The sequence below is a fragment of the Bos mutus genome, chromosome 28 (genome assembly GCF_027580195.1).
Source record: "Bos mutus isolate GX-2022 chromosome 28, NWIPB_WYAK_1.1, whole genome shotgun sequence".
In the NCBI taxonomy this organism is placed as follows: domain Eukaryota; kingdom Metazoa; phylum Chordata; class Mammalia; order Artiodactyla; family Bovidae; genus Bos; species Bos mutus.
In genome coordinates, this window is record NC_091644.1 from 8,352,762 (window position 1) to 8,379,407 (window position 26,646).

The window sequence follows — 26,646 nt, forward strand, 5'->3', positions numbered from 1 at the left end:
TGCATGGATTTCCCACAATTCTGCAACAACCAGCTGGATGTCCTACAATCCAATTCAGTTCTGACACTCTCTACCAGGAGTCAGTGAATGATCCCACAGGCTAAGGATTCAGTCCTACAAGACTGCCCCAGTTTAGATGCCAATTTCAAGCCACAGACTGACACCAGTACTTCTAATTCACCAGCTATTAATTAGAGTTCCCATTACCCCCTTCCAAGGTTTGATGACTTGCTAGAATAGCTCACAGAATTCAGGGTAACACTTTCACTTACTGATTTATTGTAAAGGATACAGATGAACAGGGCTTCCATGGTAGCTAAGATGGAAAAGAATCTGCCTGCAACATGGGAGAACAGGGTTTGATCCTGGGTGGATCCCTCCTCCCCTGGAGGAGGGCATGGCAACCCACTCCAGTATTCTTGCCTGGAGAATCCCCATGGACAGAGGAATCTGGCAGGCTACAGGCCATGGGGTTGCAAAGAGTCAGACGTGACTGAGCGACTAAGCACACACACAGATGAACAGCCGGATGTAGATACCAGGGCAAGGCACACGGGAGGGGCACAGAGATTCCACACCCTTTCCAGGCAAGTCTTCTCCCAGTACTTCCACACATTCACCAATGCCAACGCTCTCCACATCCTGTACTTCGAAAATTTTTATGGAAGCCTTCAACACATTCGCATGACCAATCATTAACTGAGTCTCTAGTTCCTCTCGCTTTCCCAGAGGATGGGAGGTGGGGCAGAAAGTCCCAAACTTATAATCATGGCTTAGTCTTTCTGGTGCCCAGACTGCATACTGAAGGTACCCAGGAGCCCACCAAGAGTTGTGTTATTAGAACAAAAGACATACTGGGAAATTTCAAGGGATTCAGACACTCTTAGTTAGGAACTGGGGTCAGAGACCAAATATTAGAACGAAAGGGATTCCCAGTGCTCTCACCTCTCAGGAGATCACAGGGTTTTAGGAGGTCGGTGCCAAAAACAGGGTGCAAAGATGAATACAAAGATTTCCTATGATTTCACATATACTTTCAGACTATCGTGTAAGATTTCTTAAAACTTGTATTCTTTAAAGCAATTATATGAAACGGTACTGTGAGGCCTATCTTACAAAAGTGAAACAAGAATATGAATTTTAAAATATTTATTATTTATTTATTTTGCTGCACTGGGTCTTAGCTACAGCATGTGGAATTCAGCTCCCTGACCTGGGATCAAACCCAGGTCTCCTGCATTGAGAGTGTGGAAGCCACAGGACCACCAGGAAATTCCCAAGAATATGAATCTTCTGACGTGTAGAAATACATGTGAAAAGAGAGAAATCAGAAGAAGATAAAGTAGTCTTCTTTCATTACACAAGAACTTAGAAAATACTGAAAAATATGACTGGACAAATTTTTGAAATAAGTCACCACAGTGAATCATATAGATTTGGGTTTATATTCTGGCATAATGAATCGAAATTAAAACTTTAGCTGATATAGAAAAATAATTTTCATTAAACTAGTCTACTGATTAGAAATAGTTACCTACTACACATAAAGTCTTTATACATTGGGTCACTCATTGCTTAAACTGTTCAATTCAAATATTAATGAAACATGCTGAGAACTATGGAATACAAAGATGAATAAGACGTGGTTCCTGATTTCATAGCAGTTATAGTCTAGATGGAAGTCAGGCACATAGTTAGAATGATAAGATGATTATCAAAGAACCTATTAGGATGTATTTTTACTTCCGAAATAATACAATTAACTCGAAGTGGAGCATGGGGAGAACAGGGGAGCGTTACAAAGGATGCAGCACTCCATTGAGAATGTCCTGGCGTTTAGGCTGAAGGAATCACTGCACAAGGACATGGGGAAACCACGTGCAAAGAGCTGTATGAATAGAATGGTAAGCAGAGTCCTTCGCCTTCGCCTGTCTGCAAAGTGCAGTATGTGGAGAGTTCAAGTTGGTAATGAGCTGGTCTGGGGGCCAAGAAATTTACACCTAATTCTGAAGATTCTGAGAAAGATTCTAAGAAAAAGAACAACTGTATCTGTGTTTTAGGAAGATAATTTAGACCAGAGTTTAAGGAATGAACTGGAAAAGTAAGAGCAGAAAGACTGGTTAGGTAAATACTGAATAGTTTAGACAAGCACTCCTAGGCCTTCGAACAGGTCAGTGGGAGGGAAATGAGACCCAGCAAAGAAATAAAATGAACAGCTCTTGAAAACTGAGAGATTGGCTAAATATCATGGTACTCAGAATAGAAATGAGAAACAAAGAAGGTCTGAGATCAGCTAAACTTAATTGTTACTGGAACAAGATACATAACTAAATTTAAAAGATAAACTCTATTCAATCTATACCGTACTTGAAAATGATAAACGAAATATAGTTAATGCGCATGCTATTGTTCATTCTTTGAATAAAAGGCCAACATTTATTACTTAAAAGGGATGCACAGAAACAAATACACTAAACTCAGTATGCCTCTGAAAGCAGGAATCTTTTAGAAAATCAAAGTTTCTACTACTTAAAAAAGTTCTTAATTAACGGCTCTCTATTATAGGTGAGAAACCTGTTCCAGTACATGAAAACAAGCACATGAGTGTTTCTTTATTTTTAGCCTTTTTCCAACTCACTTTACTTTAAAGCTACTTGTTCAGCTTACTTAGTTTCTGAATTATAACTTGATGAAAAGAGAGAAATGATAACACTCCTTAGAGAGGTTTTGTTGTTGTTGCCATTCAGCATAATGTAATTTATACGCTACACCAGGAGCTTTAGAGCACCGCAATACAATATTCCCTGATCTCCTGGGGATACATGGCATTGGTAGGGAGAAAAATAAATAGAAACCTTTATGGTATTCTTTTAATCACCAAGGTTTCACATTTCATCTATAATACATTCCAAGGAAGTGGGGAGAATCTCAGCCTTGAATGTTGCTGAATAACTCCTTGCTGAATTGTACTGGAAGGAAAGGTCAGCATTCCTGTGGTGCTAACAAGCAGTAGCTTTGTTTATTCCATGTGTATTAAGCCTCCCTCAGTTAATCCAAGATGTTAATGCAGGTAAGAACCTCGTGAAGATGGAAATGTGGGGGAAAAAGTGAGTCATTCAAAACAAATTTTAGCCCTATTTCAAAATTATTGCTTTATTATATAGAAGCAAAGGGACTTATTAAACACAAATTCTAGAAAAACTTAAGTACCGGACGAAAATTAATTCAGTTATCCTAAGTGTTTTAGTCTATAATCTTCATCACTGGATGAAGGTGATTTAAAACAAAATACAGTCTGCCTCTTTGAAAATATTAAATACAAATATGTCTAAATAAAAGGTCATTCTAAAAAGAATGTAGGCACCTACCTAAAGCATATGCATGAAATAACTAGCCAAATGGAAATCAGTCAGGTCATTTTATAATAAATATTTTAAAAAATAGTCCACATTCAAACAAACTGTCCATTATTTAATAACTGCGTTATTTAACTTCTAACCCTATATAAACATAAGGCTCTGAAGAAAAATCAGCTCTTCTCAGTATAAATGAAATGGTGTACAAGTTTCTTTCAAAGAAAATCAGGATTACAATGCTCTCATAAATAAGATAAAACACAAACATTTCATCTCTGATTAGTGATTTTTTTTTTTTTAAAGATCACTATAAAGCAAAAGGAAAGCACATGTTTGGGTTAGGTGTTACAACAATTTAAAGCTAGATACACAAAACGTTTTATTTGTTAACTCCTTTTTCCAAAAATATATTTTTAAGTAATGGCAGTGACATAGAATAATAAAAACTGAGAGATGGACAAAATTACCTGCTCTGAAACAGGACCTCAAGAGTCAGCAAGTGAGACAGCAAGCGTGTTTGGCTCACAACTGAAACTATCACATATGGGAGAGGACTTTCTTATCCATCAGCTTTAGATGTCTGCCTCCTAGACCCAAACAAGGCTGGTGGCAGAAAAACATCTCAAGCTGGTCATTATTTAGGGCAGAGCAAGAGCCTTTAAAGAAAAAAGAACACAACTGTCTGGTGACAGCTTGTCAAGACTATACCCTGGGAACTTCCTCCACTGTCAATTTACAATCTGTGTCTGAACCAAGAGGCCTGACGTTGTCCAGATCTTGGGATTTTCTGTCAAAGGCTTTTTAAAGAGGCACACGTAAGATACAGAGAAGGAACATCCGCGGATAACAGCATTACCACGGCTGTCACGGTGATCTGGTCGGTGGTTTTCTCCATTCTGCTATTATGCTTGTTTGCATTAAATCAACTTAGAAGAAAATAAACAGCTTTTCAAATTTCCTTCGCGGGCAGAAGCCTGACAAGAGTCTCCTCCCGCCCCCAACCACGGCGATTCGCCTACCTGCAGCATGCCCTGGCCGTCTCCTTCTATGGTACCTTCGTAAGTGACATGCAGTCGAGTCAAGAGTTTTTCACATCTATGATTGAAAAAGATATTTCCTCATTTATTTATTTTTTGAATCTTTTTTTTTTTAATTTAATTTTATTTTTAAACTTTACAATATGGTATTAGTTTTGCCAAATATCGAACTGAATCCGCCACAGGTACACCCTCGTTCCCCATCCTGAACCCTCCTCCCTCCTCCCTCCCCTACCCTCCCTCTGGGTCGTCCCAGTGCACCCGCCCCAAGCATCCAGTACCGTGCATCGAACCTGGACTGGCGACTCGTTTCATACATGATATTATACATGTTTCAATGCCATTCTCCCAAATCTCCCCACCCTCTCCCCCTCATTTATTTTTTTAATGGTAAGTATTTCACTATAGAAAAGTCTGACAACACAGGTTAACTAGAAAAGAAAACTGAAACTATTCCAAATCTCAAAAGTCGGAAATAGATGCTTTCTCTTCACATTCCTGGGATAGTCTCCCCCAATTTTTCTTTTCAGTATATAAATATACATATCTAAATTAAAATGGGATCATATACTGTTTTGAAAACTGGTTTGCCCCTACAAAATACCAGTTTCTCCCCTTTTATTTTTTAAAAAATATTTTTATACAATTTTTAAAGGTTACTTTCTATTTACAGTTATTAAAAAATATTGACTATATTTCCCACGTTGTAACATCCTTGGGCCTATCTAACATCCAACAGTTTGTATGTTCAACTCCCCACCCTACCCCTGCCATCACTGGTCACCACGAGTTTATTCTCTGTATCTGTGAGTCAGCTTCTTCTTTGTTATATCCAGGAGTTTATTGTATTTTTTAGATTCCACATATAACTGATATGATACAGTATTTGTCTTTGTCTGACTTATTTCACTTCTCAACATAATGCCCTCCAAATCCATCCATGCTGCTTCAAAGGGCCAGATTTTGTTCTTTGTTATGACTGAGTAGTATTCCATTGTGTGTGCGTGCATGTGCGTATCACAGCTTCTTTACCCATCATTTCCTGATGGACACTGGGTTGTTTCTGTATCCTGGCAACTGTGAACATGCTATGAACATGAGGGTGCATGTGTCTTTTCAAATAAGCTTTTGGCTTCTTTTGGATATATACCCAGGAGTGGAATTACTGGGTGATACAGTAGTTCTATTTTTAGTTTTTTGAGAAACCACCATACTATTTTCCACAGTGGCTGTACCAGTTTAAGTTTCTCCTTTTTTAAAAGTTGAAAAATTTCTCAAAATGTTTTTAAAACTCAGGATCTAAGAAATGTTATTATTATGCTAGAGTTGGCAACCTAAGGAAAAATACAGAAAAAAGTGACCCCAAAAATTATATACGATGCTCAGAGGGGCTCTATTTTCACTAGTTTGGAAATTGTGTGTGTGTGTGTGTGTGTGTGTGTGTGTGTGTAGGGAGGTGTCTTAATGACATGCTACAGAACTCCTACAGAAATCCTGATCTATGGTATTTTTTGAAACTGATAAGGTAAGCATAGTACCTGTAAGTCACAATTATTTTCTTTCCTTTTCATAAACCATGGTCACTAAGGTGAATATAGGGTTCAGATAAACTACCCCCAAATTTGGCACCCTGGCATATTGAATATTTTAAGCTGAAGAAGTTTGAGAAAATGGCAGAAGCAGAAAGGTCACTCTGACTTCCTACCCCTCGCATCCTTCTTGTGTGAAACAAGCCGTAACACTCTCACGTGAGGGACACTACCTATGCCTGGAAGAAAGGAGCATTCTTATCTCTGAAGACAAAGAAATGCCAAGAAGAATTCTAACAAGCAGACCGCGCTGTTCCCTGCAGTGTGCTATAGTCACCCCATGCTTTTTCACACACCGTATTCCTGCATGACTGTCTACTCTTCACCAAACCTAGCATAAAAAGACCTAGATCTGTTTCTTTGGGTCTTCATTTCCTCATAAAGGTTCCTGTGTCACATAAAACTAATATTAAAAATTCCTTTTTACTAATAGCAGTTGATGATGACATTTTTCTTAGATTTTTTTTCTCCTGATTATTTACTGAATAAAAATAAATAAACCATAATAGAATTCAACAGAATGTAACAGATATAAACCCCTTTCATAGCATGGCATAAACTTTTTGGAGGGGACTTGCATATTTTTAGAACAATTACATTAAAAAAAAAATAAAACAATTCAGCTGGGAAGCTCTATTTATTTATTGGGATTTGCTTTCATCCTGGTATCAATGAGTCCAAATATCTTTCTAGTAAGGCTCCAATCTGGGTTATTCATTGTAGTTCTAAAAGCTTCATCTGTACTCATTTAATCTTCACAACATCCCTATTACTATCTCCCTTCTACAGATGAGGAAACAAAAGTACAATAAGCATTTAAGTAACCTAATACTAGTAAATGAAGCAACAAAGATCTGAATCCAGAAAGCCTAAGGTCAACTATATGTTTAGAAAAATTACTTCCCAAATCTCTTGGAGAAAGTTAGTACCGTAAGTTTGATTCTTTTTAGTTTCCTTTTGGAAGGGGGGAGAAATCCTCCTTTCCTAGCTATTTTATTCCAAGGGAGATCATCTCTGAGGATACTATGGAAAAGGTAAAGAAGCATGATCCAGAAATCTCATCTGTTGTCAACTATTCTCTGTGATTCTCAATAAAATTACGAAATTGCTAGAAACTAGTTTTTTTTAATAAGCATCCTTCAACTTCCTAATAGGTTTCCCCTTCTGTCCCCAGCAAATTCTTCACACCACTGCCCCAGGAATATTATTCTGGTTCTCTGTGATTAATTAAGCCTACTAAGATATTTCGGAGAAGGCAATGGCACCCCACTCCAGTACTCTTGCCTGGAGAATCCCATGGACGGAGGAGCCTGGTGGGCTGCAGGCCATGGGGTTGCGAAGAGTCGGACACGACTGAGCGACTTCACCTTCACTTTTCACTTTCATGCATTGGAGAAGGAAATGGCAACCTACTCCAGTGTTCTTGCCTGGAGAATCCCAGGGATGAGGGAGCCTGGTGGGCTGCCGTCTATGGGGTTGCACAGAGTCAGACACGACTGAAGCGACTTAGCAGCAGCACTAAGATATTTATTGATAATCACAGGGTTAACTATAATGCCAGAAGTTTGGAACTCAGAAAAGCCTCTAGCTTCCTGGCACCCATTTAGCCCTGTACTCTTGGGAAAACCAAACAGTCCTTATCTCTTCCTCATCCTCTCTCTTCAAGTGAATGCATGTTTCTGGTTCTGTGGAATCTCGGAGATGAATTTTAATTACATTCTCCAACTCACTTATGAAGCAACTAAAACAAGAGATCAATGAAAAAAAAAAAAAAAAGTTTGAAAAGTATCAAGTTAAATTCTGCCTATCTAGGTTAAGGGGACTGTCTGGATCTTCCTTAAGGGGCAGAATTATCTTATGGACACAGCAACCTCACCAATCCCTTCACTCCCAGATGGTGTACAAACAGGTGCCCTTTGACATTAGTGCCAAACAAACCAAGAGGCAGAGGAGAGATTCTGAGCTAAATTAAAAACAACTCCTCTGAAAGATCTATAAAACCTACACCAAAGCGACATGAATAAAACATGTATTCCTATTAGAGACTAATAAAAGAGCTAAGAAAAGCAACCTTCTGTACTCTACTCTGGGCAGATAACACAGCAGATTGTTACTTTTAGTTCTAGGCACCATATTTTAAGGGCCAATTGCTTAGGGTATGTTAAGAGCAGAGTTTAAAGGGTTTACAATCCATACTACATGTGAAATGAGTAGTTTAATATGTACTTATGTGCATTGTTAGAGGTGGGGGGTGGATCAAGAAAACATTAAGATACATGAAGGAAGGTCAAATGTGAAAGAAAATCAGATTTACTGTAGCTCCAGAAAGAAGAACCAGGAATGGGATTTGGCATGGTAGGGGATTTCTGGAAGACAGACTTTTTCAATGACTTAAAGTATCGGATAATAACACAAGCAGCCCACAGTGGGAAGGGTGCAGTCCGACAGTGGATTTCCCATCCCCAGGCTACCTAGTCTCTGTCTGCTATAGGTATTACAGAGTTGACTGTTTTTAGTAGGCAGCTGGATCAGATGACTTCCTGGGTCCCTTTTATCTCTAATATGCTATGATTCCAAAATGCTGTACATGGCTCTTCCTTTCTGACTCAATTTTGTTCTTGTTTTTGTCTTTCTTTTGGTTGCTTAATCTTTTCCATTTCCCTCTGCTATAATAATATCATCTCAGCCATGCAGTCAGCCTCCTGAATTAAGTCTGTTTTTCTTTCACCTCACAAATAAACATCTTTGATGGATGAAAACACAGGAAAGTCATCTAAGCATATATACCTTTTCAACTTAATTCCTTGAACAATAACTAATTGCCTTTCATCATTAATTCCAAACAAAACAATTACAAACTATGATAAAAATCATTAGAAAGTGAAAATGAAGAGGCACTGGTTAACATGAATGCATATCCGAACTATGCCTTTAGTATGTCAGATCATGTCCTCACATGCACTGAGAAAGTAGGCCCATTCTGCTTTAAGTGCTCTGGGGATTTGTTCCAGGTTACAACTATTTCGGGGCACTAAGGAACTTACAAATCTGAATCAACTCACATTGGTTACTATTATCCTTAGCACATATAAGGAAAAAAACCCTAGGCAATTAGAAACTTCTACAAAATTGCCAATTCTCTGATGGTAAATTCTTTGGATGGTAAAGGATCTGCCTGCAATGCAGGAGACTCGGGTTCTTTCCCTGGGTCAGGAAGATCCCGTGGAGAAGGAAATAGCTACCCTCTTCACTATTCCTACCTGGAGAATCCCATGGACAGAGGAGAGCCTGGTGGGCTACAGTCCATAGGGTAGTAAAGAGTCGGACACAACTGAGCGACAAACACAAACACACAGGTGGACAGCCAAACTCCAAGATTCTTTGTCACTCAGACAAATTCTAAATAAGTACAATTTACACTTTAATTTTAAAAATGCACTAATCTTGTCCTCCAGAAAGAAAAGCCATAAAATACCAACACTAGCTATAAAACCGAGGGTAAGGAGGAATATTAGATACTGGTGTTTAATATTAGTGTCTTTCACAGAAAACTCCTAATTCTAAATAGGACTTTGTTTCAGAAGACAAAACTAAGGCAAAAGAGTAGAAGTGAAAGGGCTGCAGACTGATTCAAAAGGCATGACCTTTCTAACGATGAGAGCTGTCATCTTTTAAGAAGAAACTCCCTGGTCCTAGGGCAATCAAGAGGCTGGAAGACTATCTTTTCAGGGGCTATAAAACTGAATCCTCTCATGGTGAAAGAGTCCTAATGCTAAGATTACAGAGATTTACATTATTATTACCTTTCCCACTCTGGAAAATCTTCAAGACTCTGTCTTGTAAATGTCACCAACCCAGTGGGTTCTACAAAAGCAATAAAAAGAGAAACACATCCAAAATAAGTTTTGAGTTTGAAAAGACTATATATTTAGTAAAAGAATGGGTCTAACAAAGGCTATAAAACTAGTCAGGAAATACTAAGCCTAGTGTTGGAATACAAGAGAAGGTTGATTTAAAATAATATCCTTACAGTAGGAATTCTTTCTACAAAATAGTAAGCCCTCCCTAAGGCACAAACTACACACATAACAGCACAAGGGTAGGATGTGAGTGCTGGAGCTTTTCGGTTAAGTTTTCCAAACTGCACATACTTTAAAAAAACCGGTGGGGGGCAGACCATACTGGATACAGTTTACACAACAAAGACAAACGGAATTTTAATCTGTAGTGTCCTTTAAAAAAAAAAGTCTTAACCCTAAACCTATGGACTGGTGAATGTCAATACATTTATGCGTTTTATAATAAATATGTCTAAGATTAAAAAAGAAAATTGTTGGCACGTACTTTGAGGTGACACAGCTAAATTCAGGGCTTAGACGGTATGCAGTTGCTCTATTTATAAGGCGTCTTAGCCAGAAGGAAGAATTACTGTATTCTAAGAGGTTACAGAAGAGTGATGACATGGTTTTCAAGGAGCAATAGACATGAGAGGATCAAATGCAGTAAATTTTAGAGGATAAGATCCTTCTTTGGTAGGTTTACTTTTTTTTTTTAACTAGTGGCAAAAGCAACAAATAAATCAGCTGGCCAGAAGTAATTTGTTTGATTCAAATCAAAGAACAAACTAAGAAGGCCAGGCCATTTCTGTTTAAAAAAAGAATGCTCTTAAGCAGAGAGAGAGATGTCAGGAACTGTCAGTGACAATGCCGGTGGGGCCCCAGGCAAAGGCCGGCCGTCCTCTCACTCCTCTGGGCGACTCCACATTTCCGTGCTCTCAGCCACAACCAGCAACACCTCAAAAACCACATGGGGCAGTTACAGTAGAAAACGGAACTTTGTTAACACGAGCTACAAAATATTCTCTAGATGTCTAAGTTCCTCTAAGACAAATGGCTAGCGTGGTTAAAATCCACAAGTCACATAATTCAAACACTAGAGCAGGGACTCTAGTAATAGGAGACTAAAGTCTGTATCATCATTCAGTAATTTAGCAGAAAAATAAGAACATTAAATGGCCCTCATGTATCCTAGGAGAGACCAAGGGAATTTTAAAAAATGAACATTTCTGACAAAGCAAGAGAAAAGGCACAAGAATATGACTCTTTAGATATATATTAATAACCCCCCCAAGAAACCCTTGAGAACATGCCTATTACCTTTCCTTCATAAAAAGGCATCTTTTATACCAGAATACATTATTTTGGTTAATCAAATATTTCTCTTAATAAACTCACAGTATATACTACATACGAGTCATCACTTTGTATAAATACTCCATTTATAAGCTAGTTTTATCTAAAATTATATTGAAAATAATTCAGAAAGCTGTTTAAAATCATTCAGTCTCAAGAGCCTCACTATAATTATATAGACTGACAACCCTAAAACATTGGTCTTGATGGAACTGCATTTTATCAATTCTAAAAAGCATATTTTCATATATTAAGTTTCTGAAACTACGAATATACCTCACATAGTCAAAGGTATCTAGCCACTGCTACTGGTCTGTATCAAAGCTGAATTTTTCCAAAGAAGATGAACATCTGCTTCTGCCACCTTCTGGGAACACCACCAACTTGACATTGGTCTGAATTAAACCTTCTGTTGCAGGCTTCTACGGATCACCCTGGTAATAAGACCTCAGGTCCCAGACTTGAAGCTCAAGGTTCGTATTCTCGGGGAAGAGTTTTTGGGTGCCCTCTCCACCGAGGCTGACACCTGCAGTTTCTTGGCTGTCAGCTTTCTGCATGGCAAAGTGAATCTCTCACTTATCCTTAGGCTAAAGGTACAGATCTCTGGTGTCCCAGCTTTGGGAGAGATCTCTTGCAACTTCCTCAGCCTGAGTGTTTTTCATTCTTAGTGGTATACAATATACTGAAACTTCTTGTCATAGATCATGTCCTAGAGTTGATGAAATATGGCACTTTAAATAGGTTTCTATAGGTTCTATTCAGTAGAACTCCAGAACTTTATATATAATTATTAAATTGCAAACCTCTCTTTTATTCTACCTAGTATTTCCTTCTTAAGTCTGTAGCTTCACATCCTAAAAACCTGTAGCATATCATACCATATTTCTACAAAGAACCAAATTACCATGTACAGTGAAAAAGTCAGAAAATAAAATGTCTAATTATCATTTATTTTTTCAGCCTAATTCCCAATATTTATAATGATTTATAAATTTCTAGCTGAAAAAACAAAATTTTAGCTTTTTCCCTCAAATAATAAATCCTAAAATTTGGAAAGGCAAGTTGGCTTTTAGAGCAGACATGCATGATTTGACTTCAGGGACAGAAAAATAAACTTCAAATTATTAAGATATAGTAATGGTATTCATTTTGTTTAGATTTACAATAGCAAAAAATATACTTACTTTTCTAACAAATTAGTATAAATTTTAACTCAGTTTTACGTCTCATAAGCCCTAGTGAAGCTTCACTTTCTTTCCTGACTATTTCATTCAGTACAGGGCACAAAAGTAAAAGTGATAAGCTAAGAAATAAATAGCCCACTATTAAAGGAGCCTGTGAATTTGTCCCCAAAATATCAAAATCCTGATCACTGATTTCTTTTCCTCAACTCTGAACCATGCCCAACAGCAATACATTCAAAAGGAAAAAAATCCTAGGTACACTATGATGTGAGATAACTTACTAAGGGAAGGGTATGAGAAAAATGACCTTAAAATAATTCAGTAATATTATAATTATTACATTATTCAGTGACATTAATAATTCATAATACTTTAAGACAATCGCACAACTGGGAAGACCAGAACTAAAAAGAACTCATTTCACTGGAACAGAGTTAACCTGCTCTACTTAACAATAGCAAACTTCTAATTATTTGCAGGAAAGGGTACCCACGATAATAGCTGACATTTATTAAGCATGTAACTTCTCATTAATACTTAACTACCCTATGAAGTAAATTATTAATACTTAACTACCCTATGAAGTAAATTATCATTATTCTTTTATTTTACAGATGAGGAAACAGCCGTTTAGAGATGTTAAAAAAGACTTGTCTGTGGTCACCCCAGCTCCTAGGGTAAGAGTGGCAACACCAATCCGTTATGAGCTGGTCACTACCAGTGTTGCCTAGACATTCACCACTGCGATCTCAAGTGCTATGATTAGCCTCCGGGAAAACAAGATGCTCAAGGTCCTACAGAGGAAGACAAGACGTGAACTCGAAGCACAAACACTGTTTTACAAGAACCTCATAAGGGCACAAAGGAGGCACAAACGAGAGGGCTGCAGGAAGGCAATGAACCGGTAGCCTCTGCAAATAAACCAATTATACCAGTCAGTGTTTCTTTAAATAAAGAATACCCAAATGTATCTCCCAGTCAATATACTTTCTTTTGAAAGTACTAATTCATGAACATCCATTACCTTATGTTATGCTGGTCTAATTTCCGAGTATGTAAAACCCACACGTTTACAGTACACATTTACGTATGCACACAACATATGCATAAAGTTTAGGTTATAATATTGCATTACTAGTTTTAATGTGGTTTGGGCAGGAAAGTGTACTTTGAACACGATGTTTTTGACCTGCCTGAACTGTCCCCATCAGTGATAAAAATTACAAGAATGAAAGGAATGTACTTTTCTCTGTGACTCTTCTAAAGTAGCAGAAGAGCGTTTTAAGCTTCTCTGGTTTCCTTGATGAACGTCCTTCAAACAACCTGAAAGAGACCAGAAATAAAAGAGGGTAAAGATGATTTTAAATGCCTTAATGATTCACAAAAAACTAAATCTATATTTCTACCAAAACAAAAGAAGTAATTATTCCAGAAGACGATTCTGGAACGACAGAAAACTGGGAAATTGTCTGGACTCAAACAGCATCTGGAGAGGCCTGAAAGCGATGAGAAGCAGGCTTCCTCAAAGTCGTTCAAATCAGATGGCACTCTGTAACAACCACGTTCCTCCAGTCTGTCTTCCTGCGGGGAGAAAGCACCATCTGTCCCCTAAAGACAATCAGGCCAAGGAGTTAATGCTCATTTCCCCCACGGCAAATATTATTGGCCATAATATTACTAGGTCATTACATGATTGAACAAAATGGTATCAGGAAAAAAATCCAAAAGACTGCTTGGCGGTGGGGGGCAGCTATGACAACAGCAAGCAGGTATGACAGGATACTGGCAGACTGATCGATCCGTGGTGATTAAACAGATATGCCCTTTGTATGGTAACCGAAACACTGGCCACCCCATGTCATCCGGCTTCCAGCAACCTGGACTTGCACAACTTAATTTAGTTTTCTTTGAAATGATGTGGCACTGTTATTGGTAACACATAATGCAATTTATCCTGAGGAAAGCAAAGCAAGGCTTTGGAAGTCTATGACCTGAGTAAGTAGCTCACCAAAAGATTTCCAACACAGATGCATGCTTTCAGGCACAACAGCTAGCTTCACAAAGGTATTCAAAAATCATAAAGAAATTCTCTGGCTATAAATGATGAAGTATTAGTCATCTGCCTCTAGTCACATACTCTTGCTTTAAAACCAGAAACCCTTCAAGTAAAAGTTCACTTTAATAAGTGCCGAAATGGGTAAAATTTTCCATGGTTAGAAAAACAAGCTTATGTAACTATGCAGAGAGGGAAAAGTTAATTCTATGAGAAAATCCTATTGAGCAAATGAAATGAATTAGGAAAAGGGAAGGAAATGCAGATGTCAAATAATCCTGTTTTCAATGATCTGAAATTCTTTATTCAGGGTCAATTTCTGAGAAAACAATTTATATAAACCCTTATTTCCTGAAAAGAATGCTAAATATCAGAGAGCATTTTAACCAAATCTGAAATCTAAGTAACGTTAAATAATAGTTTGAGTGTCTATGTGATAATTTTTACTCTTCTAAAAGAAGGTATTTTCCAAAATATTTATTAAAAATACTCTTAAAAATCTAGCTGCCTGCTGGAAGAATCCATGAGAACACAGGTTTCAGTTTGGTTTCTTCTGCAATATGTCAGCCAGAATAGAGTTTGTTTAAATCAAAATGATAGTCAAAATGAAGGAGCCACTTGGCAGTTTAATTAAACATCCTGTATCAAATAAATATGATTTACTAAATGAATACCTTGGGATCCATTGCAAAATCCCTTTGCAAGGTTTATCACTTAGTAGAGGGAAGCAGGATAAATATCACTATAAAGGCAGCTTTCACCTTTTTTTTTTTAAGAGATGAATTGATGTAGTATTCAATTCAATTAAGAGGAAAAAGCTCCTCTTCCACAGAACTGTTGCATAGTGAGTGAAAATGACTACTGCCCTTAAGAAATAATTCCCCCTAACATAAAAGGCATCCCGAGCTTCAGTATGTGGTCAGTTGTTTATAAAATTACATAAAAGTTGACATACTTCATAACCATGATGACAAATTATTAACTTTAAGAGACTCTTGGGACTACAGATTTATTACCCGAGCAATATGGACGTTCCTGGAAGGATTGTATGGCTGTTATTATCACCCACTACAAACGAGCACTACTGCTTATTTCTCAGGTCCAAATCTTACAGGCACAAATCAAACAGAATCTCAACACATTCTTTTCCTTCACTGCTCTAATTTCAAATCACTGTGTAACCAAATATGCTTTCCCAGCTTTCTGATGGGGGAGTGTGTGGGGATTGAGGTCTGGGACAGAACGAGGAGGCAGAACGGCAAAGATGAGGCGGGTTTAAAGCTCTTGCATCAATTCTCAGATTGTGATTTGTAGATTTGTGCATAGCCACCTAAATAAATGAGGCAGCAAGTAAAAATAACGTAAAAACACAGGCACTCTACAGAACTGAAAGCTACCAAAGCAACGTACTATCTGAAGGACAGCGCTTGCAGGGGGAGGAAGAGACAAAAGTACCAAGGAAAGAGCCTGAGGAAGGGAGAGACAGAAAGATGGGGCTGGCAAGACGGAGCGAATAGAAAGAGCAGAGACTGGGCTGGAGACGGAGGGAGGGCATGAGAGACAGAAACTCACAGAAAAACACACTCAGAGCGACAAACACAGAAAGCAACAGAGATTCAGAGACGGAGATCTTCTCGTAATCATCAAGCACCACCCAGATGTTTTTAATTCCTCGATACTATTTTTTTTTTACTTTAGATTTTCAAGCCCAAGGCGTTTTTGGTTTTTTGGCTCTGCCACACGGCATGTAGGATCTTAGTTTCAGACCATGGCTTGAACCCGCATCCCCTGCAGCAGAAGCACAGTTTTAACCGCTGGACTGCCAGAGAAGTCCCTGGATATATACATATTTAAAGTCACACTCTGAGCCAACAGGCGTACATGTGAGAATGCACGCAAACTAGGCCATACCACCCCTCCTCATGCAGGGAAGACATTTCAGCATTTAACCGAGTAATAACTACAGACTATCAAAGGAAACAAACGGAGAAGGCCACTTAGACCTTTCGTTCTAACAAAACTTCTTATTTTCAGTAAGTCAATCAAGGGTCAGCTACGTATTAACTGTTTTTCTTTCCATACATATAAAGAAAAACATAGTTTAATGAAATCTTTCCCTGAATGGAATACTGATAACATTACTGGAATTGGATTCTAGATACACACACACACACACTCCCATGTGATTTCAAGTTAAGGATTAATCCTATTAGTATACAATAAATCAAACCCAAAGCACTACAACCTCCACTTTAAAGTGGAAGCAAATGATAATCCGGAACCCAGCCAGAAAGTCATTCTTGGTTTTGCTGTGAAGCAGTGTGCCATATGGCCCCGGCAGCATTTTCAATCCAGGGAAGAGACAGATGTAAAAGCCTCCTGGGCTGACCACTGCTGCAACCTACAATTAATCTCTGACCATCAGTTTCTAAGCAATTTCAGAAGCATCAATGCTAATCACATTGGAAGCCTTTATAAGAATGTTTAGACCCTGAAAGGCAAGCAGGGGAAAAGGTCAGGGGTGTTTAACATAACTAAACAGGGCTGGAAAAACACAACAATAAATAAAAAAGGGAAGACTTATTCAATTTATTGACGTCAGCCTTCTATCACATACTCTTACCATTTTTCTTATTCAATTAACTAGCCAGCCTTTTAAGACAAAATACACACATACACAGCTCCCAACTGGCAGAAACTATAATCATAAATAGCAACTATGGCAAAAAAGAAATCATGCCAACAACAAAATGCTCCATAATCTGCTCACCAAATGGCTCATCAAATTAGGTGCTTGATTATCCATAAGCCACAAGAAAAAGGGGGAACTATTGGTTGTTTTCATTTCTGGAGCACACTCAGAGCATCTGCTCTTGGGAGGAGGTGAGACATAATGAAACAGCACTAAGTCTGAACAGAAGACAGTGTTCAAGTCCCACTTCTGCTACTTAAACTCTTATTTGATAAAAATGCGACTGGGATGCTGTAAGCTTATTTCCTTCGTGGTCATTCTAGATTGGAAAGAATTCTTACAGATCAAGGATTATTTCTGAGGATAGTTCTGACTAGCTATGAGGTGAATTTCTGACTAGCTGTGAGGTAAAAACGGCCAACCATGCCCTGAGTTTTGAACTCCAATTACACCAGTTAACTTGGTGACATGAACTACCCTCTCTAAGCCTCCAACTCCTCATCTGAAAAATAAGAAAACAATATTGAATTTATAGCGACTGACATGAAGATTAAAAAATAATAGTACAGTCACTGGTACATGGCAGGCACTTAATAAATACTAGGTATTTGACATTTTTATGCAAAAACTTCAGATAATGCTAAGTAGAGGATAGAATAAGTCATTACATAATGCCCAGCTTAAAAAAAAAATCAACACTTATTTACATAAAACACACTGTTCTAATCCATATTCTCTTCATTAAGAAAAATGGCTCAGCCTCTTTTCCCATCAAGCCTAACATGCTGACACTCAGAGCCAACAAGCTCAGTCTTCAGGATAAATCACCATGCACAATGAAAAGAGACAACAGGATGGTGCCAAGACCAGCATTCTCCTGTCAAAAGTCTGATGACAAACAAAGATGCTTTAAAAATAAAGCATATATTAAAATTAATATAAATTCTGGTTATGGCAGCAGGAAATGAGAAGTCACAGAAGTCAAGGCTTCCTAAGACCTCCTGACTTCTACCTGTCAGTCATCCCAAACCTACAGTCCATGTTACTGCTGAGGACGGAAGGCTGTCGGCGTTGCAGCCATCAGAGGGCCCTGCGTTCTTGCGTCTCCTCTACATGCTGAATGGTCAACCGAGAGTGAGGGGAGGCAAAGATCCTGTGTTTACAGGGCTACAATCAGGAAGGAAGAAGTTACCCACACTAGCTATTTTGGAAAGGCTCAAAATCTCTGTGGGATTCTACTCTCGAAATCAAATTACAAAAACTGTCTACTCTTTTATTAACCATTTCTGAGAATTGACTTGTTCCCGTATTTAACTGATTTTTCTTCTGATTAAAAAATTAATATATGATCATTATAAAAGCAACCTGAAAACATACAGATGTGTACAAACGTGTTTATCTCACCACCCAATGGTAATCATATTTTGACTCATTTTCTTGTCAGTCCATTTTCTATGCACATACATTTATTATGTATAGGTATAAACACAAAGTATATTAAGAGATAGATATTTTAACATAATTGACATCGCAGTTTATATACAGTTTTTTATTTCTTTTAAAAACCTACAATTACTGATTCTAACCACACATAACATCTGTTCCCTTTCTTATGCTTTTTCTTGTTTTACCTAATGTGGAATGTATATTTATAGTTACCAACAGAGAACCTTAAGCTTTTCTGAGAAAAGGGCTACAAACATTTAACCAAGATATAGTACTGAAGTTATCTGTGATAAGTTTAAATACTGAATTCTTAATGAGTAAAATTTAATGTCTGGAATTTGCTTTAAAATATTCTAGGGAAAAACAAAGTTGGTTAAACAGGTGAAAAAAAGAGAAAAACCAGATACTGTTAAGTACTGAAGTTGGGTTATCTTTAAAAATACCCATAATACAGTTTAAAAATAACTTATCGAGAAAAGAGGCTTTCTGAACTGATTCACAATTCTTATCAAAAAATTTAAATCTGTTTAAATCAAAGAATCTTCTGAGAAGATTTATAACTGAAAGTTTATAACTAAGACATCAAAGGTTTATCTTAGGACTCATCAACATATATTACTAGCTGACTATTCATTCTACAGAAACAAACTCTAAGTGGTCACTGAAACGCTAATTCTAAACCATTATTAGAGCTACTTCTTACCAAAACTCAGAATAACAACTCCAAAATCACTGGGATTGTCTTTGGAATTCCAGATAGAAATTTCATAATGCATAGCATCTCTGACAGATCCTAGAGCTGACCAAACATTTATTCCAAATAAACAGGCTACTTACTCCTTGGAGAATCCTTATTACTATAATACTCTTCATGGAAATAGATAATTATATTCTGACAAAATTAAATTTCCACTTCTTTACTTACATACAAAATTTGACCATTTCCTTTTCTATATTAAAAAAGAAAATCTATGAGAGATAAATAGCTCATAACTAACAGTGAGTCTACTTGTAAAGAAAAATTCTTTAATAATTTTTCAAACAGGCACAAAAGCTATATTTAATAAACAGGTTCTTTATACAACCACAATTGCAGATACCAAGGTTCTTTGTTTTCTCCTAATCCTATCCCAAATACTAAAGAAATCAAAGGTAAAAAACGTTTAATTATACGTGGCTTAAAGATAAAACATCTCATAATTGCTAAGAATACAATGCAGTTTGAAAAGTAAAAGGCCACAGGCTGAGATCAGGCCGACGAAGCTACAGTCACAGCACACCGCCCCTAACCAGTCACTCGATCTCTCAGTGTCTCACCTATAAAGTCTACCGTCAGTTATTCAACAGGGGTTCACTGAAGGACTACAGTGCATAAGATTTTGTGAAAACAACAAAGAACAGAGCAGATAAGCTCTCTGTCCCACTGAAAGGATTAAGGAAGCAATGATAACAGGGTCAGGTGGGCGGTGCAGCAGGAAACGCAGGCCAACTCTGAAGGCACACGCCTGCCCGCACAAACCCAGGAAGCGCCCTGGGGCCTCCCCGCAGACACCCGCCAACCCGACCCACCACCACCACGCTGGCTTCTTTTCCGAAAGCCTCCCTAGCTTCACCTCCACCACTACCCTAGTCCGGCTACCGTCTCCTTCCTGTGGCATTGCAGTAGTCTCCTCCACTGTCTGGCCCCTCTCCACTCAGTTCCCCTTTGTAGTCAAAACAAACTTTGCAAAATTTAAATCGAATCAGGTGCACCGGCCCCCCTCTCCCCTATATCGAGCCCTTTAACGGCTTCCCGTTGCCTCAGGACGGCCTCCCCAGCACAGCCTCCTGGCCTCAGCTTACTTCTGCGGCCTCTCCTCTCCCTGCAGGCTGCGGCCACACTGGCGTTCTCAGCCCCTGGGCAGGCTGCGTCCAGCCCCCGTCCAGCCTCCACAGCTCCTGTTCATGCTGTGTCCCTCTGCCCAGCACGCAATCAACTTTCCTTTCTCCCTTGGTAAAAATACTCCTGCTCACTCTTTCATACTTAGTTCAAAAGTTATTTCCTCAAGGAAGGTTTTCCTTATTCGATTACATTCTTCTCTAGTACAGTGTCATAATGCTGTGCTCCTATTCTTTATAGCAGGGGTCCCCAGCCTTCTTGGCACCAGGGACCAGTTTTGTGGAAGACAGCTTTTCCACGGACCTGGTCAGGGGGATGGTTTCGGGATGACTCTCATCAGGAGCACGCAACCTAAACCCCTCACACAGGCAGTTCACAGCAGGTTTCACTCCCATGAAAACCTAACACCACCGCAGACCTAACAGGAGGTAGAGTGCAGTGACGCGTGTGATGGGGACAGGCTGCAATAGACGAAGCTGCCCTTGCTCACCTGCCTGCCGCTCACCTCCTCTGCAGCCCGCTTTCTAACGGGCCATGCACCGGAACCGGTCCGAGGCCCAGTGGGGTGGGGACGCCCGCTATACTACATAAGTACATACAGGCTACTATAGGAAGCCAGAGTAGAAGCACATCTATCCTGGCAGGACAAGAACTATCAGAAACAGGCACGTGTCAGGTAAGGTTTCAAAGAGGAGTGAAAGCCGTGTGAAGGACAGGAGGCCCAGCGATCAGCCACTGGCCGTCCCTCTCCTCGCGCCCTAGGGGCACTCAGCACACCGGAGCGCACCGCAAGCGCTCACTGTATACATGAGCTCAGCTAAAGAACGAAACACCATCCTCTCAAGAGTAGCCAAACAGTAATTTGGGAAGTCAGGCTAAAAATGTTCCCTTCACAACTGGCATTTACACAGCCAAAGAAGATAGGATATAAAATGAATACAATCTTATTGATATTTTAAAGAAACTCTCTTATTCAAATCTTTCATTATTTATTGTCTCACTCTTCCTTAGTACTGCTGTGAAAAAACTGTATGCAAAAACAGAGATTTTCATTGATATTTTAATGTCTGAAAGCATTACAAATATTGTCTAAGAATTATTACAGTATAATAAGTATTCCTGTATTCAAATGTTTTACTTTCATTTGCCAAAGAAATAAAGTAAAAGAGAATAAACATACCAAAGTGTGTTACTTTTAATAAAAATTTATATTAAGTACTAATAAGATAAATTTTAGAATTTTTTTCATCATAAGAGAGAGAAGCATTTGGGATAACTTTCTACGTCATTGCAAAGAATTGTGACCCCATTTCTCCACTGCCTTGTGGAACTGTCAGAAATGCTGTCTATATAAAGTAAGTGGCATTGGAAACAATGACACTCTATGGGAATTCCCTGGTGGGTTCAGTGGTTAGTACTTGGTGCTTTCACTGGGTTTGATCCCTGGTTGGGGAACTAAGATCCCACAAGCTGTGCAGCTTGACCAGAAAAAAGAAAAAAAAGGAAAAAGAAGAAGAAGAAACAGTGACGTTCTAGTAACACTGAGCACACCTATAAACTAGATCTGAGTCTCTAAGTACCATTCTCCAATACAAGGAGAACCAGGGTTCCTTGAGAAAATGATCGATTTTACAGTTGGGTAATAGAAAATATAGGATGAGCCTGGTACCTTATGAGGCCAGAAGGTAAAAAAAAACACTTTAATAAAAAAAAAGGTTGGGGGCTTTTTAAAAGAACACAGATGCCAACCTGAAGGAGCCCTAATGGCCAAATGGAATATTAACTCACAGAATAAAATATATGTAAATCCATTCTGATACTAAAACTGGGTAAGAAGGGATAGCTCATCTTTACAACAGAATTTCAATGAATGTAGAAGAAAAGAGAGAAATAAAAGAACCACACTAGGCAAACACTGCAGTAGTAACTGTTAGAGACGAGATCCACCAATGGACGCTAAAGATAGTGGGGGAAACACAATGAAACATTTGCACAGTCAACAAATCCTACCCCCACCCCAAGATACTCATTAATCCCAAAGAAAGAGTCTGTAACTGTACAGTGAGTGCAAGAGCCCAGCAGACACCACCTTAGTGAGGTCACTGATCGCCAGCAGTGAGACAGACCAACATCAAGAGCCCGCTGGCACGACGCACCGAAAAGGAACAACATCATCTCCTGAATTTCTGTCAAAAATGCAACGACCTCACTCCACTTGCGAAGACAACGTCAGTCAAACCCAGGTTGAAGAACACAGTACAAAATAACTGATGAGCTGTCTTTCAAAGTGTCAACATCAGGAAAGAAAAGGAAAAACTGAAGAACAGGGTAGAGGAGACGTGGAAAACTACAGCACTTACCTGCCAGGAATCCCAGACTCCCCAGGAGCTGCCTAAAGCACGGGGCAGTATGGAGCCCTGTGTATACTGTATTTTTTTCCTATACTTACACACCAAATGATAAAGTTTAATTTACAAATTAGGCACAGTTAGACATTAATGATAATAACTAATAAAAAGTAGAACAATTATAACAATATAGTAAGTTACGTGAATGTGGTCTCTTGCTTTCAAAATATCCTCTTGTGCATATTTAATGCCTTTTCCATCTTAACTAAGCACTTTCAGGCAGAGTGGCCATAACTTGTGACTCTAACAGCAAAACTAGCATGAATTTCTTTCACCTTCACAAGTCCATGCAAAGAAGCACTTTACAACTCTTCTTTGTCACATTCAAATTGCCATCATCACTACTCATGTGCTTGGGAGCCATTATTAATTAGAAAAAGGGTTACTTTAACACAGGCAAAGCAATACCTCAAGAGTTGATCTGATAACCAAGACAGTCTACTAAGTGACTAAGAGGTGGGATATCCTGGACAAGGGGATGATCCAAGTCCCAGACGGGAGGGAGTGGGACGGTACAAGATTCCAGCATGCTACTCGGAATGATGTGCAATTTAAAACTTAATGAATTTTTTATTTCTGGAATTTTCCATTTAATATTTCCAGACTGCAGTTGACTACAGGTAACTAAAACTATAGAAAGCAAGCCACAGATAAGAGGGGACTACTGTAAATGCCACGAGGGATAGTGGGAAGATTCTGGAACAGAAAAACAGCTGGAATTAAAATAAGGTCAGTTAACAGTATTATACCAATATTAATTTCCTGGCTTTGATAATTTTCCTATGGTTACATAATAACATTACAATAAAGGGAAGTTAGGTGAGTTATATACAGGAATTCTCAGTACTTTTTCTGCAACATTTTTACATGTCTAAATTAACTTGAAATAAAGTTTTTAATGAGACAACATCAAAAAGGTAAACTAAAAGAAGTTGCATTACCATGCCAACGAACTTTGAACACAAACACAGAACAGCAAACAACTCTGTCAACTTTGAGCAAAGTCGTGTAACTTTGCTCCCTGACTGCATCTCCTCTGCTCCCTGTCCTTTCTGCCCCACCCCTCAGGGGCAGGAGATGAGGGGATTACACACAGTCGTCTGGGAAAGAGGAGCATGTACTGTAACGATTTTCTGAAGGCCTGCTCCTGACACTGGGGGAAACTTCCCATTCTACTCACAGACCCCATGAAGATAATTCTCACGTGAAAAACAGAGATTGGAGGGGTGGGGGAGGGGAGGGTGTAGGAAGAAAAACAACTACATTCATTTGCCAAGAAGAGTTTACAATGTTTTTGTGTAAATCATGGAGAAAGTGATAATTTGGGGAAATGGCTACAATCTGAAATTTTATCAATATCTTCACAATATACTACTTTAAGAAAAATTTAAACATTATTTTGTCTTTTAAAAACATTACATTAATAAATTAATCAGATCTGTAAAAAGTGAAAGTCAATTTTAACTCACACTTTACAGAGTCTTCCCTGGTAGCTCAGACAGTAAAGAATCTGCCTGCAATGCAGGAGACCTGGATTCAATCCCTGGGTTGGGAAGATCCCCTGGAGAAGGGAATGGCTACCCACTTCAGTATTTTGGCCTGGAGAATCCCATGGACAGAGCAGCCTGGCAGGCTACAGTCCATGGGGTCACAAACAGTTGGACACAATTGAGCGACTTTTACTTCACTTCACTTTCACTTTACAGAAAGGTGCAGCCTTAAATTATTTCAGCATACAAGAAATATAATGTACAACAAACACCCGGTGAATAAATAATCACATCAAACAGGCATGAAGAATCCAGGGCCCTTAGAGGGGAAGGACAACCTGACAGGGTAGAAAGAACAAGGGCCTTGGAGTAAGACAGACCTGAGATCAAACGTTATCTCTGTCACTTTCTGGCTCCTGGACCCTAAGCACGTTTTGTAACGATGGATTTTAATCATTTTGCTTGCAAAGTGCCAAAAGTATCACTTAATTCATCGTACTATAAAGATTAAATTATATAATTGTAAATAAAATGTGTGGCAAATCACTCAATGCCAACCTTTTGTATTTTACTGTTAAAAAGGTGCTCTCTGAAAACATACCGATTGAAGTTAATATCTGGATAACTGGAATACTCTGATTTCATCTTGGCATTGCGTCGTGGAAACGTGCAGAAGAAAGCATTAGCTAAAAGACTGGCAATCTGTTCCTGTGACATTGTGATGGAATGATTCATCTTCTGTTTCAGGAGTGGTATTGGCTGATAGAGGAAACAAGAAATACAGACAAGAAGAGCAATAATTAGTTTAGCAATTTCAAAAGCAGAGGCACCAAATTGCATTTGCTAAATAAGGTAGAAATAATTTCAGGACACTCCTGAATCCCTAAATCAGCAATACTGTTGAAGTCAAGGGCAGTTCATTAAGGATGATTAGGAAAATGTATTTGTTTGACAAAGTGCAGATTTCTAATCAATAATAACGACAGTGAAGAGAACACAAACATTACTTGTATTAGTGACAAACAAGATTCCTTTAGCAAGTAAGAAGTAAAAACACATTACCTTGTAATGAAAAATTACAGGATGGAAGAGAAAAATGTAATGCTGAGGTTGGCTATTATTGCATATGCTAAATTTTGTTCTCATTTAAAGATTACTGGACAGACTAATTTTTCTATTTCAGTCCAAAATAAAATGATCTATGGAAAATAAATCAATAAATAAGTACTTTCCTTCTAATTCTGAATCACACTTCACATTGACAATTTAAAAGACCCAAACCTAATTTTATTAAAGCAATTAATGGAAAATGCGTATACAGACTTATTTACATATAACTTGCAACAACATAGGCATTTCCTACATAACCAAGTTAAGGAAGATGCAGGACATTTTTCCCTCAAGTTTTTTGTCTGATATGTCTTCAAGGTGTACCAAATCCAGGTTAACTTACCTTTTATTTTTAGCATATTCTACATGAGTATTGTGTTCAGTGGGTTTTATTTTAAATGTTTAAACTGTATGGTTTTAAAGACATGTTGGGAAAGCCAATTTACATATCAGCTGTTAAATTTCAAAATGCTCCAATATGATATTTAGAGGTGCTTTTCCTTCTCCCTTCAATAAGATCCAGAAAGAATCGTGGATATCTGCATTAATCTCAAAACAACAGGCAGAGAGAACTGTCCTGATCATATTACAGGAATCAACATTAATATGTACATTATTTTGAATGCTAATATGATAACTCATTAACAACATACACAATGTAACTTGCCAAAGATATATTTGGATAACAAACTGAAATGTTAACTTTCACAGCAGAGGTTTACTTTGTAGTTGAGGACAGAGGACAAGACTAAAGCGTTCTCCCCGTTAACACACTAACAGAAGGGCAAACAGTTCTAAGCCAGGAAAGAAGATGACAGCCATGAATCGGATTTTGGTTCCACCACCTGAGTTGTTATAGATTACAACTTGGGTGCTCTTGAATACATATCCCATCAAATACACCTTCTCTCTAAAGCATGAAGGAAGGAGCAGAGGAGAAAGTGATTCCTATCAACAGGCTGTGCTGTGCTGAGTCACTCAGTTGTGTCAGACTCTTTGTGACCCCATGGACTATAGCCCACAAGGCTCCTCTGTCCATGGGGATTCTCCAGGCAAGAGTACTGGAGCGGGTTGCCATGCCCTCCTCCAGGGGATCTTCCCAACCCAGGGATCAAACCCAGGTCTCCCGCTCTGCAGGCGGATTCTTTACCATCTGAGCCACCAGGGAAGCCCAAGAATACTGGAGTGGGTAGCCTATCCCTTCCTCAGG

The 26,646-nt window shown here is 38.5% G+C and overlaps 1 protein-coding gene across 2 annotated transcripts in view; it reads right to left on the bottom strand.

Moving 5' to 3' along the window:
* The window catches only part of PARG (poly(ADP-ribose) glycohydrolase), a 111,434-nt gene that overhangs the window by 38,647 nt on the left and 46,141 nt on the right, over positions 1 to 26,646 (bottom strand). For both annotated transcript variants that reach the window (XM_005900605.3, XM_070364592.1), the window contains exons 9-12: positions 24,928 to 25,085; positions 13,602 to 13,681; positions 9,786 to 9,846; positions 4,376 to 4,451 (exon numbers count right to left, since the gene is read on the bottom strand). In XM_005900605.3, the coding sequence (XP_005900667.1) occupies positions 4,376 to 4,451; positions 9,786 to 9,846; positions 13,602 to 13,681; positions 24,928 to 25,085 (375 nt within the window). The remainder of the gene's footprint in view (positions 1 to 4,375; positions 4,452 to 9,785; positions 9,847 to 13,601; positions 13,682 to 24,927; positions 25,086 to 26,646) is intronic.